The 16,087-nt window shown below is 38.7% G+C and overlaps 1 protein-coding gene across 3 annotated transcripts in view; it reads right to left on the bottom strand.

Annotated features, from left to right (window-relative positions):
* The window catches only part of Faf1 (Fas associated factor 1), a 303,421-nt gene that overhangs the window by 271,652 nt on the left and 15,682 nt on the right, over nucleotides 1-16,087 (bottom strand). The window contains exon 1 of one of the 3 annotated variants that reach the window (XM_085686413.2): nucleotides 1,566-1,613. The exons of the other annotated variants lie outside the window; for them this stretch is intronic. Coding sequence (XP_085542539.1) covers nucleotides 1,566-1,607 — 42 coding nt within the window. The 5' untranslated portion in view covers nucleotides 1,608-1,613. Of the gene's footprint in view, nucleotides 1-1,565; nucleotides 1,614-16,087 lie in introns of those variants that run through there. 3 annotated transcript variants of the gene reach the window in all.

Here is a 16,087-nt window from a genome sequence, read left to right on the forward strand (position 1 = left end):
CCTTTAAACCTAGCATTTGGGAGGCAGAGGCAGGCAGATCTCTGTTGAGTTCTAGGCCAGCTTGGCCTGAATAATGAGTTCCAAGCCAGCCAAGACCACCCAGTGAGACCTTATCTCCCTCCCCAACTACAAAAACAAAAACACCTTGTGAAAAGCCAAGAACAGCACATGAAGCAAGCACAGAAACACCTGCTGGAGATCGACCTTTTTATATTCTCCCAAGACCTAAAAACAAAATGACAGAATTTAACTCTCCAAACACAGTATTGAACACTCAAGTAACACAATTCTCAAATTATGAAAATGAAGCCATAAAGAACATTCAAAACCAATCTGTTACCATCAGCATAAAACCTAGCCATTAGGAACTAACTAGCACGTTATTTATCATAAGCCAATTTACACCATCCTTTGATCCTCTCAATAATCACAAAAATGAAACATGTCCATTAGAATTCTTACACATAAAAAGTCAACAAATCAATATGAGCCAAGTAACTTACGTTTCATTCAATCCTCTTACCAACCTTTTGAAGTAGCTATTATGCCCATTTTAACAAAGAGAAATCAATGTTTCAAAGATATTGTCCTGGTTTCATTTCTGTTGGTGTGATAAAATAATTGGACAAAAGCAACTTAGGGGAAAGTTTATTTTTAATCACAATCCTAAATCTCAGTCCATCGCTTCAGGAAAAGTCATGGGAAAAGACACTTAAGACATACTATAGTTTGCTTCTATTGTTGAGATAAAGACATCATGACCAAAAGTAACTTAAAGAAGGAAATGGTTTATTTTGCCTTTCATGAAGGAAAGTCAGAAACTCAAGCAGGCAAGGTCCCTGGAGGCAGGAACTAAAGCAGAAGCCATGGAGAACACTGCTTACTGGTTTGCTCACAGGGCTTGCTCAGACTTTCTTATACAAACCAAGACTGTCCAGAGGTGGCACTACCACCAGGAGGCTGGGTCCTCCTCTATCACCTATCTACCAGTCAAGAAAATGCCCCCACAGACTTGTCTGAGGGGATCTGATGGAGACACTTTCTCAATTGAAGTTCCTCTTCCCATTTGACTCTAACTTGTGCCAAGCTGACAGAAAAGTAACCAGGATCACACAGCAGTTCACACATCACATCCACAGTCAAGAGCAGAGAGAATGAATGCATGCATACTTAGTACTCAGCCAGTTTTCTTTATCTTATACAGTCCAGGGTCAAAACATATGAACATTTAATATGAAAATGTGGTGAATTCTTAATTTTATGTTGCCTCAACATCCATTTTGAACAGAGGCTCAGAAGAGGATGTAATTTATAACACCAAACCATGCTCAAATGGCTGAAGCTAGTGGACACAAGGCAAAATAGATGTGATACTAAATCCAATTCTTTAACTTTCCACAAATAAGGACCATAGAACTCTCTAGTTCCTTTCACTAAGGATTATTTTCCATTGACACTGAGTTTGAATATATGACTTGATCTCTTTCCTATGAAAACTATAATAAGCATGTGGTGGTATACTAACTCTGACCATGTCTTCAAAAGCATCATGAGTTTCTACTTACACTTCTATATGTCATCATGGTCCTAAGATTTGGGGGGAGCATCTCTAAGATCCTATGAGAAGGTGTCAAAATAAATACACATGAATTACACATGAGACCAAATATTGAGGAGTCAATCCCAAATATATATGCAACTTCTAAACAAAGACTCTAAACAGGATCAACCATGACAGGGAAATGCCTCAATATTCCTGTGGTTTCTGGCCACTGAGTTATAGAGCTGTCACACAGAAATAGCATTAGTTTTGAGTGAAATATTGTGTCTGAGACAACTCATATAATGCTAGTAGTAATTTAAGTGAAACCATATAACCTAGCTACACCACTTCGGATGCCTCATAAACCACTTGTAACTCCTGCTACAGCAAGTCAATGATTCTTGCCTCTGAGGGCACTTGCACTCACTTGCACACAACACACAGAGAGACGCATATATACTCATAATTGAAAATAATAATAGTTGGGGCTGGAAAAATAGTTCATTGATTAAGAACACTTGCTAATCTTTCAGAGGACTGAGGTTCAATTCCCACCACCTACATGTTAGCTAACATCCATTTGTAACTCCAGTTCCAGAGAGTTCAGTGCCCTCTTCTGGCCTCCAAGAAACACACATGGTACACAGACATGCATGCAGGTGAAACACTCATAAATAATAATTGGCAAATACCAATTTTGAATTCTAAAAACAACAAGAAAGACAGCAGAAAAAAAGTGGCTCGGAAAGATAGGAACAAGAAAGAAAAGACCAAAAAAAGGACAACAACAAGCATTCAGCTTAGAAAACTAAAAACTATACAGTTTTGTTAAAGTATAAACGTATATGAGGGCCAGGCATAGTAGGGCACGCCTTTAATCCCAGCACTTGGAATCAGAAGCGCAGGGATCTCTGTGAGTTCAAGGCCAGCCTGGTCAACAGAGAGAGATCTAGATCAGCAAGGGCTACACAGAAAGACCCTGTTTCAAAAAAGAAAAAGCATATTGACCAAAAAAAAAAAAAATTAAAGTTGAAAAAAAAAATAAGAAAAAAGAAAGAGAAGTAGGCTAGCAATTTCCACATTACAGAAAAACTCAGACATAGGCAAGGAATACCAAATACTGAGAAGTTAAGTGTATATGCAGTACAAAAAGAATAACTGTCAGTGCTTCCATCACAGAGGGGAACATGATTTCAAAAGATACCTCGGAAAGAGGCAGACAGAAGGGCTGGGCTTGTGCTAACCAAGTCACTATCATGTGAGCACAAGAGGCAACATGGAGCAGCATAGTATCATTTATTGTGGGACCCTCATCTTCTAACAGTAGATTACTCCAGCTTTCATCCTTTATCTCAGACAACTGTATCACCTACCTTCTAGCAAGTAGAGTTCTAAACTCCACATTTTATTAGGCATACTTAAGTTATATTAACTTAAGTCTGAGAACAAGTAGAGTGAGACAGTATGTACAAACATCTGGCAACTTTATGTACATACTCTCAAGTAACTATCTTTTTAATTCAGTGAAAAAGTTTTCTTGTTAAAAGAAATTATGAATTATAGCAGTAAGAATCTTACCCAGCTTAGTGTGTCACTGCTCATTTTCACATCAATCGTCTAATATACTGCACTGGCAATGTATAGGAAAAAAGAAAGAAGGAAGGAAGGACGGATGAATGAAAGAAAGAAAGATATCCATCATTTGTAGAGACAAGCTGGCATGACTGCACTGATGCAATCTAGTCGTGCTTGTAAATGTTTACGAATGTTAAGCACTGCCACAGTTCTGGTGCCAAATAGGAGCTTCATATTAGAAAATACTAGTCAACTTATAGTCAAACATTCTAGAAATGTTTCTTAAATAATATTTCTTAAGAGTTTTATCTTAGCTGGGCAGTGGTGATGCACACCTTTGATCCCAGTCCTCAGGAAATAGAGGCAGGTGCATCTCTGTGAGCTTGAGGCCAGCCTGATCTACAGAACTAGCTCCAGGACAGCCAGGACTACACTGAGATATCCTGTTTCAAAAAACAAACAAAAAGTCTTAAATACATGCACATAAAAAAAAACCAGAAATAGTAAATATGGTGGTAATCCCAGCACTTGGAAGACTGACTGAGGCAAGAGGATCGGGAGTTTAAGGCCATCCTAAGCATATGGGGGTGGGGGCAGGGAACAGCAGACTGTCAGTACCAAGAGATCTGTATCATTCAAAATAAACACACTCCTATGTACCTTAGGTAAGTTTCTTTTTAAAAAACGGCCTCTACAAAATAGAAAAGTAAAGCTTGATATGGTAGCTCACATGTGTAATCCAGCACTCAGGAAGATAGGTAGGAGGAATGGCACAAATTCAATGTCAGTTTGAACTACACAGAAGTTCCACACCAGAATGAATAGTGTGAAACCATGCCACAATAATAAGAAAGAAATAGGTATGAAGTCTTACTTAGCTCAGCATCAGAGCATTTGCTGGCCCTGGTTTTGGTCTCCAGCAACAGGGAACTGAAACATGAGTTCTAAACGTTCTTAATAAAAACATGCCTATAATCTCAGTAACAGAAGTAAAGGCTGAGGACAAGAAGTAATTCTCTGCTTTATAACACGATAGGGGCAGAACCTGAGGAGGAAATGGGGGACTGGGGGAAGGAAAATGGAGAGAAAGGGAGAGAAGGGTATTATAAAATTAGAAATTGTCTATTATTTTCCAAAATAATCACTATAAAGCTTTCTTAGAAATACTAATAGATGCCTTCAGCTCTAGTACCTTGGAGGCAGAGGCAGGTGGATTTCTTTGAGTTCAAAGTGAACCTAGTCTCCATATAGAGTTCCAGGCCAGAAGCTGTGTATATGGCCGTATGAGACTCCCTCTCTCCCCTCCACCTTCCCCCAGTTTCCCCCTCCCCGGTCTCTCTCTCTCTCTCTCTCTCTCTCTCTCTCTCTCTCTCTCTCTCTCACACACACACACACACACACACACACACGCACAAAACTCCTTAAAAAAGTACTAAACAAAGAATGGCACGAATATTCAAATACTAGAAATGGAGAAGGAATTTCTAGACTTAGCACAAACTGAGTAAGCCATCTGCCAAAACAATTCTAATTTACTCTGCTTCAGTGCCTACCAAATTCAAATACTGATGACCAAACTGGTTTCTCTGGTATGTTAATACCAGGAAAAAGGCATCATGAATAATATGCTAAAATAAAAGTATCCACTCCTTTGTAATATTCTGGTTAATAAGTAATTACAGCACTAGGGAGGCAGATGCAGGAAATCAGGAGTTCAAGGTCAGTAGTTCAAGATCAAAGGGTCAGAGTTTAAGACTAGTACACAGAGTTTAAGACTGTTCAAGGACAGCATGGGCTACATGAGACAGTGTATGCCCAAACATATATCCCACCTCATCTCTCACACACATACAATTCTGGTTAATAAATCCATCTCAGGGTTAGAGAGCTGGTTGAACAATTAAGAATAGTTCAACTCTCAGCAGCCACACGGTGCCTGGCAATCATTTGTAACTCCAGTTCCCAAGAACCTGATACCTTCTTCGGGCCTCCGTGGGTACCATGTACACACGTGGTACAGGGAGAGGCATACAGGCAAACCAGAAAATAAAAATAAATCTTTTTTGAAAATCTGCTTCCTATGCAGCTGTTATTCTAAGTCAATTATCCAGAACATTGTCACTGAAATAAAAAAATAAACTAAGTCTACAAAGCAAAGGCTCAGACTATGAATTTCTGATGAGGGTGTCAACCTTTTTCATTACTTGAAATGCATTTCACAGAAATATCAAAACCAAATATTAACAATTAAGGTTAAATTCTAGCAGTATCTTAAAGTTAGAATTTTTATTTATTTTCAAATACATCAAAGAGGGAATTTTGCTTATGATACCACATGCATATAAATAAGTACACAAAAATCATATAGTCCAGTCAAATGCATTTTTTCATATACACTACCTTCTCCTCTAAACAAAAATATATGATTGAAACCAATGTCTCCCTTCAAATGCTCCTCGTAAGTCTTAATGTCTTCACACCTAGCCCACTATCAAACTGTTTCTCCAAAACTTTCTGCATCAAAACAAAAAAAAAAAAATCTGAAAAATTTACTACATTTAAGCCACATTTAATCACACTTCATTTTGCAAAATGACAAGAAAAGGAGGAGAAAGAGAAAGGGGTTATTTTAATACCTGAAGTCCTTTATTCGTTGAATATCCCTATTCTGAGAAACCAATATGTCCCAAAGCTGAAATCTCTTCAGCATCAGACACTCAAAACATTTTACACTGTGGAACATCAGATTGTAGACTGTTTGAATTAGGGACACTCAACCAGGACAATCTATCTAAAAATACTCCAAACTCTGTAAAACTACAAACACATGAATTACTAGTTACAAGAATCTCAAGTAAGTGCACAAAACACATATATGAAATTCTTGGCAAGTTCTTCCCTCTTTCTCCAGTGCAGTTGTCTGTAATAACTTCTTTCTACCTTATTGTTTACTTCATAAAGTTACCTAGCTTTTTATTTGTCCATTCCTGACCTCCCAAATGAGCTAAAAGAAAGAGGCAGATATTATTAGACTTATCATATTTCTCTCGTTACACGACCTTTCTCCTAGGTGGTCACAACAAACATTCGTGCCAATGGGGCACCGACAACAACCATCCAAGTCTCAGCTGATGAACCAGTAGTTCACTAGCACTACTTATAGCAGCATTGGTGACTCTAGAGCAGCTTTTTGTGCCATCAAAAGCTTCATCTTCTATGACTCAAGAAAGCTGCATCACTGAATGATTACACTGGGAAATTACAGCGTCTGTGTAACTTGTAGGCAGCTCTACTGAAGAGTCCCCATGCTCCCATAATCCCATTAAACTCACTGGGTCACCAAGCAAGACTTAAGCAGAATCATTTCCTTGATCTGCTGTCAGTTCCAGATCTATACTTAACTTTTCACAGCTCCCTAGGAAAAGTTGTGCAACACAAGTGTCCCCAAATAAGGACGATCAGAACCAAAGAAGAGTTTAACATATCACCTTTGACATGTTCTAAGACATGCAACTAAGGCATCTGAGAGTGGTGCAATAAGGACAATCCCAATATACCTGTTCTTCTATGGGTAAGAAAACATTCAAGGTAAAGCTGACACATATGGAGGTAGGAAGTGGCTCCCTGGGCAGCCCTCTTCTATGGAGTATTGATTACAATAAAAATTTCCTTGATTAAAAGAGTCCACAATGTGGCTGAAGGACTAGTAGATGCATGTAGTCCCTGAGAGTAGGCCTTATGGAATAAGACTGTAAGCAATTTCCAGTGGCAGTTTCATGGCCTCTGCTATGGGTGATAAGAGAAGCAACTGAGGTACGGCTTAACCAATAATGGGGTGAATTAGAAAAATGAGATCTTGTCTTATACTGTACGAACTTAGCTGAGAGTAATTTTTTTCGTTTATTTTTATTAATATATTCACTGTTTTTATATGTGGGTGTTTTGCCCACATACATGTATGTGTACCATATGCATGTCTGGTGCCCACAGGGGTCAGATCCCCTAGAACTGGAGTTACAGAGGGTTTTCAATCACCATGTGGCTAGGAATCAAATCCCAATCCTCTGGAAGAGTAACAAGTGTTCTTAACTGCTGAGCCATCTCCCCATCCCCAATAGGACATTTTTAAAAATTCTTTTCCTGAGCATTTTCAAGTTAGGAAAAGCTACTAGAAAATTTTGTACAAAATTTGGAAGGCAGTGAAGAAATAGCTAACATTAGTACTCTCCAAAATCTGCTCAGGAGCTGTAACGTAGCTCAACTGGTAGAGTGTTTGCCTAGCATACGTAAGGCCCTGGGACCAATCCCTTCCACAGCATAAACCACACATAGCAGTACACATGTGTAATCCTAGCACTTAAGAAATAGAAGCAGCCGATGCTACAAAGGAAGTCCAAGACCAGCCTGAGCCATTAGCAGGGTCATGTCTCCAAAAAGAAGAACAATGAGTCTAGGTGTACTACCAAGCAGCTTACATACATACTGATGCACTCTCACCTGAGTGGCATTCAGCACAAGACAGGCCTAGAACTGCTCCAGATCCATAGCAATCATCCTCATAAACAAAGATATAAAATTCTCCAAGAAAGTGTCAGCAACTGAAGTAATATTTGAAACAGTAACAGATCATGATTGACAAGTTCAGGCCAACAGGGCAAATCTGGCTTCACATTCTTCAGCTCCATTATAATCTTATGGGACCATCATTGTATACATTGTATTGTATTGTTCTTGACCAAAACACCACTATGTGGTTCGTGACTATACTATTATACAAACTTTATTCTGGAAAGCTATAAAGTCTTTCCTTTCTTTGAAAGAAAAAAATATTGAGCAACAACAAGTTTATGTGAACTAAAAAATTATTAGGTTGGTAAAATTGTACTAATAATTCTCAAAAACAGGAATGTTTTGGTAAGTTTTACAAACCGCTGATTGTGCAGCTTTTAGCAACAGAAAATGAATCTTAGTAAGCTTACATTCTCATTTCTATCCACAAGAGGGAGCAAGTATTTAACAATTCTTGGAAATTTCATTATACACTTGCTTTCACATAAGACTTTCAAAAAATAATAATAAAAAGGTAAGAAAATCTACCATGGCCAGGCACATTGATAGGAGCTAAAATTACAGAGGATAAAATGAAAGCTACTGTCCTAGGGTTTCACAGGTCTTTTAATCTACTGATTCCTTACATGAATGCCAACACACCTCATTTTTACAACTTATAAGTATTCACTATAAACAGAAACTAAAAACATGATGTAAAGAGTAAAGACACTATCATAATCTAATTTATAAACTAAAACTTTACAGGTAGAGGATGTGGTGGCACTTGAGAGGCTGAAACAAGGGTTTCAAAGCCAGCAGTGGCAACATAGCAAGTTCAAAATCATCCCAAACTATACAGTGAGACCCTAGATTCAAAAATACCCCAAAACTGTGCTACTGTGCTAAGCAATATATCACAAGGATTGCAGCAGGTTGTGGATACTACTATCTTCTTTATTCAGAGTTAACTCCAACAATCTAAACCACCTGCCTTTTTCTTTAATTTACTTTAAACACAATGTTAGCAAATTAACATTTATCTCTGGAAATTGCAACTATAGTTATTAACAACATTTCCCACATTTAGGAAAGGGAGATCTTCAAAATGTACTAGCAAGTAATAAAAACATAAATGCTAATAGTGAAAATTAAAATTATGTTCATTAGTGACATATAAATACAGTTCTTTGGTTTTTTTGTATAGAAAGGATGGATTCCAACAAGGCATAGTGATGTATACCTATAATTCAAGGACTCAAGAGACAGAGGCAGGAGGATCTAAGAGTCTAAAGTCAACCTTCCACAGAATAAGGCCTTGTCAGAGAGAGGGAGAGAAGAAGGAGAGAAATACAAGAAGTGATGGAGGGCTCCAAAAGGGAATAAGGAACTAGGTAGGTGACTTCAAAAAGGCTCCTCAAATTAGGTATGTTTATATAGAAGCAATGCAGGGAATGCAATATAATTCAAGGACTATTCTCAGAAAAACAAGTTTTGGTTTGGGTTGGGTTGGTGGTTTTTTCAAGACAGGGTTTCACTATGTAACCCTGGCTGTCCTGGAACTCATTCTATTGATCAGGCTGGCCTCAAACTCAGAGATCCGCCTGCCTCTGCCTCCTAAGTGCTGGTAATAAAGGTGTGCAGTGCCACCACCCATCTAAGGTACAGTCCAGCTAAGGTATAGTTTTTTTAAAAAAACAAACAAAAACCTGTATAGCACTCTACAGGTACAGGCAGGGTGCACAGTTTGAGGCCAGCTGGCTGCGGCACAACATATTCTGCTTTCAGAACCTAGGGGGTTCAGAAAGTCACTCACAAGTTTCAGAAAGTTCTTGAAACATACTAGATTTGCCAGTCAGTGGTGGACGCCTTTAATCCCAGCACTTGGAAGGCAGAGGCAGGCAGGCTCCAGAACTACAGAGAAACCCTGCTTCAAAAATTAAATAAATAAATAAATAAAGGACAACAACAAAACACACACACACACACAGAGAGAGATTCACAAGGCCCTCCTTGAAGATTATATAATCCATAACAATTGCTGGAAAGTATAGACTTTGCCATGTCAATCTGCCTATAAGTCATGCAAGGCGCTCCAGAGATGCAGCTTCCATGAGTCACTGGCTAAGCTAGGGTGAGCTTTTCAATGACAACTGCCTTTGAGTCGTTCATACTGCTGTATGTAACCCCTCGCCCGCACTCCTGTAAGTAACCCCAGGAAACCCATTGCTAGACTTGGGTGGAAAAGCTTCTTTAGTCTGTCATCAGTGTCCTATCTGATATAAACAAGTTTGTTAGCATCTCCCTAGGAAGTGTCACACAACACCAACCTAACTTCCAGAGACCCGACTCAGAAAGAAAGAAGAAAAAGTTTGAATCACAGTAAAACTGACTTCAAAAGCAACTTACCAAGTTGACTAACTGTGACTTTAAGAAAACTATTAACCTCTCCGAGCTTCATCCATACAGTGGTAATAGTAACCATTTTACAATCCTGTTAAGTACTGAATATAATAGCTCAAATATTAGCTGCATTTTATAAGGAATAAAAATGAAGCAATCATAGAACATACCCAAGGGGGAAGAGAACTTCTTTAGATCTAGACATCTTCCTTATCTTGAAGCTACCTCCTCTGACATTAATCACACCAATTCGTTAACAATAGCGTGAATAGGGTATACCTTTTACCATCTTTTTACTCCAACTAAAATGTATTTTTTTATATTTCAAATTCTTGTGAACAGTAAAGACATGTCTTTTGTTTTCATCTTTTTGGTACTATCTAGTCTATTTACATTTAATGCAATTATGAATAGCTGATTTTAATTCTACTATCTTGTATTTCTATGTTCAAATGGTACCAATTGTTTTTAACTATTTCTCATCTGCATTCTTCAGGCCAGTTTTTAACTATATCTACTTATAAGCAGTTGTTGAAGTGAGTACAGTATTTCCCCATAACTTATCAGCCTACCTTGAATTAATAGTCCCACATCCTTTATCTAATCTATACAAGAAACCCATTTGTCTTTCCCCTTCACTAGTGTTGTCATCTATCATTATGGTATTTTCTGTGTCCTTCATTTCTTCTGTAGATCCTATTTCCATCTAGTATCATTTCTTTACCGTACAAAGAGGGTCTTCTCACATTTTTATGATACCCAGGTCTGTTAGCAACAATTTCTTAAGTTTTATTTTATTTATGTATTTTTCCTTCTCCCACCCCACCCCCTTTAGTTTTTCAAGACAGGGTTTCCCTGTGTAGCCCTGGTTGTCCTAGAATTTGCTCTATAGACCAGACTGACCTCAAACTAACAATGATCTGTCCACCTGTCTCCTCAGTGCTGGGATTAAAGGTGTGCGCTACCACCGCCTGGCTTCAATTTAGTATTTTTGAGTTAAGAGATTAGGTACTAGCAACGTGAAGATGAACATGACACAGCTTTAAGTCTCAAAGCATTCAATAATAACTAACAAATTGATGTTTATTTCCATATACAAATGACACAAATCTAACACTGCCATATCTTTTTTTGTTGTTTGTTTCTTGGGTGCTGACGTTTTTGTTCTTACTTTTTATTGTTGTTATTGTTTGAGATGGCTTCCCTATATATCCTGGCTATCTTAAAACTCAATATTATACATACCAGACTGGTTGTGACCTTGTAGCAATTATTAAGCCTCTACCTTCTCAGTATTAGGAGTACAAGTATGTGCAACCATCACTAGCTTGTCTGGGGGGGTTACATTTATTTGGTTGGCTAATAGTTGGTTTGATTTTATTTATCTGGCTTTGTTTTTTGTGTTTGTGTTGATCCTTGTCTTGTTACTATAACAAAATAAATGACAAGAATCAACTTTAGGAAGAGCTAATTTTAGCACACAATTCTAGGACAGTCTGTCATGGCTGCAGGATCTTGAAGGAGCTGGTTACATGCATGCAGGATCACAGGAAGCACAGTGGGATGAATGCTGGGACTCTGCTTACTTTCTCATTTTTATGAATTTCAGGACTCCTGGCCCATGAAATTGTACCATCCACAATTAAAGAGAGTCCTCCCATATCAACTAACTTAGTTGAGATAATAATATCCCATAGGCAGACCCAGAGGCTAACTAAATAAAGATCCTTTATTTCTAGATGTGCTAGGAGGCTTGCCTCCCAGTTAATTCTAAATCATTGTCTAGTTGACAATCAATATTAACCATCACAATCTATTTCTTATTTTCTTGGGACATAATCTCAAGTAATCCAGGCTACTGGCTAAGTAGCTAAGAATGACATTGAACTTCTTTCTGATCCCCCTGCTTATACCTCCCAAGTGCTGGGTCTAACAGGTATGTGCTACCTACCACACAACCTGGTGTTCTGCAGTGCTGGTATGGAACCTATTCAAGCACTCTACCAACTAAACTACATCCCTAACCCTAATTTTTTGCTTTTATTGAGAAAGAGTCTGACATAACACAAGCTGGCTTCAAACTTGCTATGTGGCGAAGGCTGGTCTTTGAACTCATAATCCTCCTAATACCAGGACTGTAGGCACATGCCACCAAGCCCATCTTAAAATTGCTACATGATAATGACAAAAATCAGGATTTAAAAAAAATCGTTCATTTCTTTCAAGCAATTAACTGGTTCTTAATTCAAGCTCACTTTAACTAGAGTTCAAATGAACACTCAGTAAAAATATGCCCTGTGTTTACAAAAAAAAAAAAAGATCATTAGGCACCAAGAATATGCCAAAATGAATATGGATCTAGTTCTACACTGTATGTAACTCAAAGATTAGTAAGAAAGACAAACCAGTATTTTCCAGGTAATGTGATAGCTACACTAAAGGATATGTGGCCAATAGCTAAGCAGGATTTTCAGGGCGGAGTGGATCTGGAAAGGGTGGGGACATGAAAAATGGCCAGTCAGTCATGAAGGAAGCAGAAAAGCAGCATGAGCTGTACAGAGTAAAGGTAATAAAGCCACGAAGCAGAAAGTAAATTAACAAAAATGGGTAAATTTAAGTTAAAAGAGCTAGTTAGAAATAAGACTAAGCTATAGGTCAAGTTTTCATAATAATTAATAATAAATCTCCATGTTGTGATTTGGGAGCTGATAGGAGGGCTAGAAAAATCTGCCTCTAAGTTTTGAAGTGATGTAAGTTCAAGAAAATTACAAGCACCAAAATATTTTTTATTTAAAAAACTTTTTCATTTTGTATAACAAGCTCAGTTCCCCTTCCTCCCCTCCTTCCACAACCCTATCTCCTTTCGCCATCCACTCTTCAGAATGGGGGAAGGCCTCCCTCCCTTTGGGAGTCAACCAATCTGACATACCAAGTTGAGGCAGGACCAAGACCCTCCCTGCTGTCTCAAGACGAAGCAAGGTATCCCACCGTAGGAAATGGGCTCCAAAAAACGAGTTCATGCACCCAGAATAAGTCCTGGTTCCACTCCCAGGGCCCCCCTTAAACAGATCAAGCAACATAACTGTCACCCACATTCAGAGGACCTAGTTCAGTCCATGCAGTTACTCCAGCTGACAGTCCAGAGTCCATGCACTCCCACTAACTCAAATCAGCTGTCTCTGTGGTTTTTCCCATCATGATCTTCACCCCCCTTGCTCATATGATCCCTCCTCCCTCTCTTCAGCTCAAGTCCAGGAACTCAGCCCAGTGCTTCGCTGTGGATCACTGCATTTGCTTCCATCAGTTACTCAATGAAGGTTCTATGATGACAATTAGTGTAGTCACTAATCTGATTATAGGGGAAGGCCAGTTCAGTCTTTGTTGGGGTCATCCTTGTGGATTCCTAGGAATTTTCCTAGCACCAGGTTTCTCTCTAACCCCATAATGGCTCCCTCCAGCAAGAAATCTTTTACTGCTCTCCCTCTCCATCCTTTCCCCTACTTGGCCATCTAAATCCCTCATGTTCCCATCCCCCATCCTCTCCCTTCTAACCCCCCCTCCCAGTTTACCCAGGAAATCTTAACTATTTGCCATTCCTGGGGCCCTCCATGTATGTCCCTCTTAGGGTCCTCCTTTTTACCTAGCTTCTCCAGGTAGCCTGATTATGCTTTTCTTTGTGTCTAATATCCACTTATGAGTGAATACATACTATGCATGTCTTTCTGGGTCTGGATTGCCTCACTCAGGATGATTTTTTTCTAGTCCCATCCATTTGTCTACAAATTTCATGATGTCATTGTTTTTTACTACTGAGTAGTACTCCATTGTGCAAATATAAAATGTACATTTTCTTTATCCATTCTTCAGTTGAGGGGTATCTAGATTGTTTCCAGGTTCTTGCTATTATACATAACAAGCATCAAAATATTACTAAAGTACACACATACAGTATATACTACAAGGAATGTATAGGCTATAGAAGGCCAAATAACAAAATAACTAGCATTGTCAGGGCCAATAAATATTGTTTTTATTTTATATAGGCATTTTATTTTTTTAGTATGTATTTATTTTGTATACAATATTCTGTCTGTGTGTATGCCTGCAGGCCAGAAGAGGGAACCAGACCCCATTACAGATGGTTGTGAGCCACCATGTGGTTGCTGGGAATTGAACTCAGGAGCTTTGGAAGAGCAGGCAGTGCTCTTAACCTCTGAGCCATCTCTCCAGCCCCTTATATGGGCATTTTAATATGAGGTTAAAAGATGAGACAGGAGCTGGATGGGGTAGTGCTCATCTAGAGAAAAGAGTATGAGTTTTAGGATGGTCTGGGTTATATAGAGTTCTACACCAACCTAGACCTTCATCTGAGCTTGGATACCAATTCAAAAATAAAAAAACAAGGGGTAAGAGGTGAAAAATGAAGCTCTCCTCCTTGGAAACCAGAAACATACATAAACTGGGTAGTGGTTGTGCATACCTCTAATCTCAGTACAATGGGAAGCAGAGGCAGGAGGATCTTTGAGTTCAAGGCCAGTCTGGTCTACAGAGGAGTTCCACGACAGCCAGGAATACACAGAGAAATCATATCTCAAAAAACCAAAAAATAAAACAAAGAAAAGACGATTACCTTAAAACCATATGAAATAGATGGAATGAAGGGGAAATGGATAAGACAAATAGAAAAGGTACATTAGCACTTTCACGAGAGAAAAGGACAGAAATGCAGAAATGTGGAATCATCTAAAACAGAACACAAGATCAATGGGTACTATTTTAAAGTGGAGAAGACTGCAGTTAGAACTGGAAAAAAGTTCAGAAAAAGGAGTCAGAGGAAAAGAAGCACACAAAAATCCAAGGAAATATGATGGAGCACATTTCTAGAGAGATGACTTAAGTATTAGGATGAAAGCTAACGAAGTTCACTGAATTAGAACAGTTCAAAAGATTAAAGATGAGCAAAGTATGCTGCAACTGTTTGAATACTGTTTGTTCTCTCCAAAAGTCATACTGGAGTTTAATCTCCATCATGAGGGATTAAGAGGGTGTAAAGTTAATCAAGCTGTAGTGCTTAGATGGCATAAAGCCTTCGTGAATATGTAAGGAAAAAATAAGAAAACACATAAAGCAATACAAGCATTGTCACTTGTCTGATGATAGTATTCATCATCTTGGGACTCTGCCATTGTCAGTTCAGACACACCACTGTTAAGGCTGAGGCAGGGGGTTCATTTGAACCTAAGAATATGAGGTTAGCCTGAACAAAATATTAAGACTCCATCTCAAAAAAAAAGAAACAGGAGGTGTGGTAGCAAACCTATAATCCTACCACATCTTTACAAATGGTTTGTTTTATTTAGTTTTGCTTTGCTCTATTATGTTTTGTTTTTTACAAAGTCTCATAGTCGGGCTGGAGAGATGGCTCATCGGTCAAGAGCACTGACTGCTCTTCCAGAGGACCTGAGTTCAATTCCCAGAAACCACATGGTGGCTCATGACCATCTATAATGAGATCTGGTGCCCTCTTCTGGCCTGAAGGCATACATGTAGGCAGAACACTATATATAATAAATAAATAAATCTTTAAAAACAAAACAAAACAAAACAAAGTCTCATAGTCCAGGATGGCTTCTAAGTCACTCTGTAGCTAAGGCTAGACTTAAACTTCTGATCTTCCTGCCTCTACCTCCTTTAATCTGCCAGTCTAGCTTTCCAAGTAGCCAGTAGGTAGTTAGACCATTAGCAGTAGGTCAGTAGAAATAGACTAAGTTTTTCAAGGTAACTATAGTACCCACAGCCTTGAGTTCTATCCAATCAAAAAGCAACTACATCTATTACTAGCCTATACGGCTGATGCAAGCTCAGAAGATCCAGAAGCTAAGCAGGCACTGTCGATTTCCAGCCCTCCTAAACCATCAGTGAAACAGGCCCAGGTTTAAGATAAGACTTTTGTAAACTGAAGACTCCACTAAGCCAGTGGCTTTGCTCTAAGCCAGGCAAGTACAACCTGCAGCCCAC

Source organism: Myodes glareolus, chromosome 3 (genome assembly GCF_982192425.1).
Source record: "Myodes glareolus chromosome 3, mMyoGla1.1, whole genome shotgun sequence".
NCBI lineage: Eukaryota > Metazoa > Chordata > Mammalia > Rodentia > Cricetidae > Myodes > Myodes glareolus.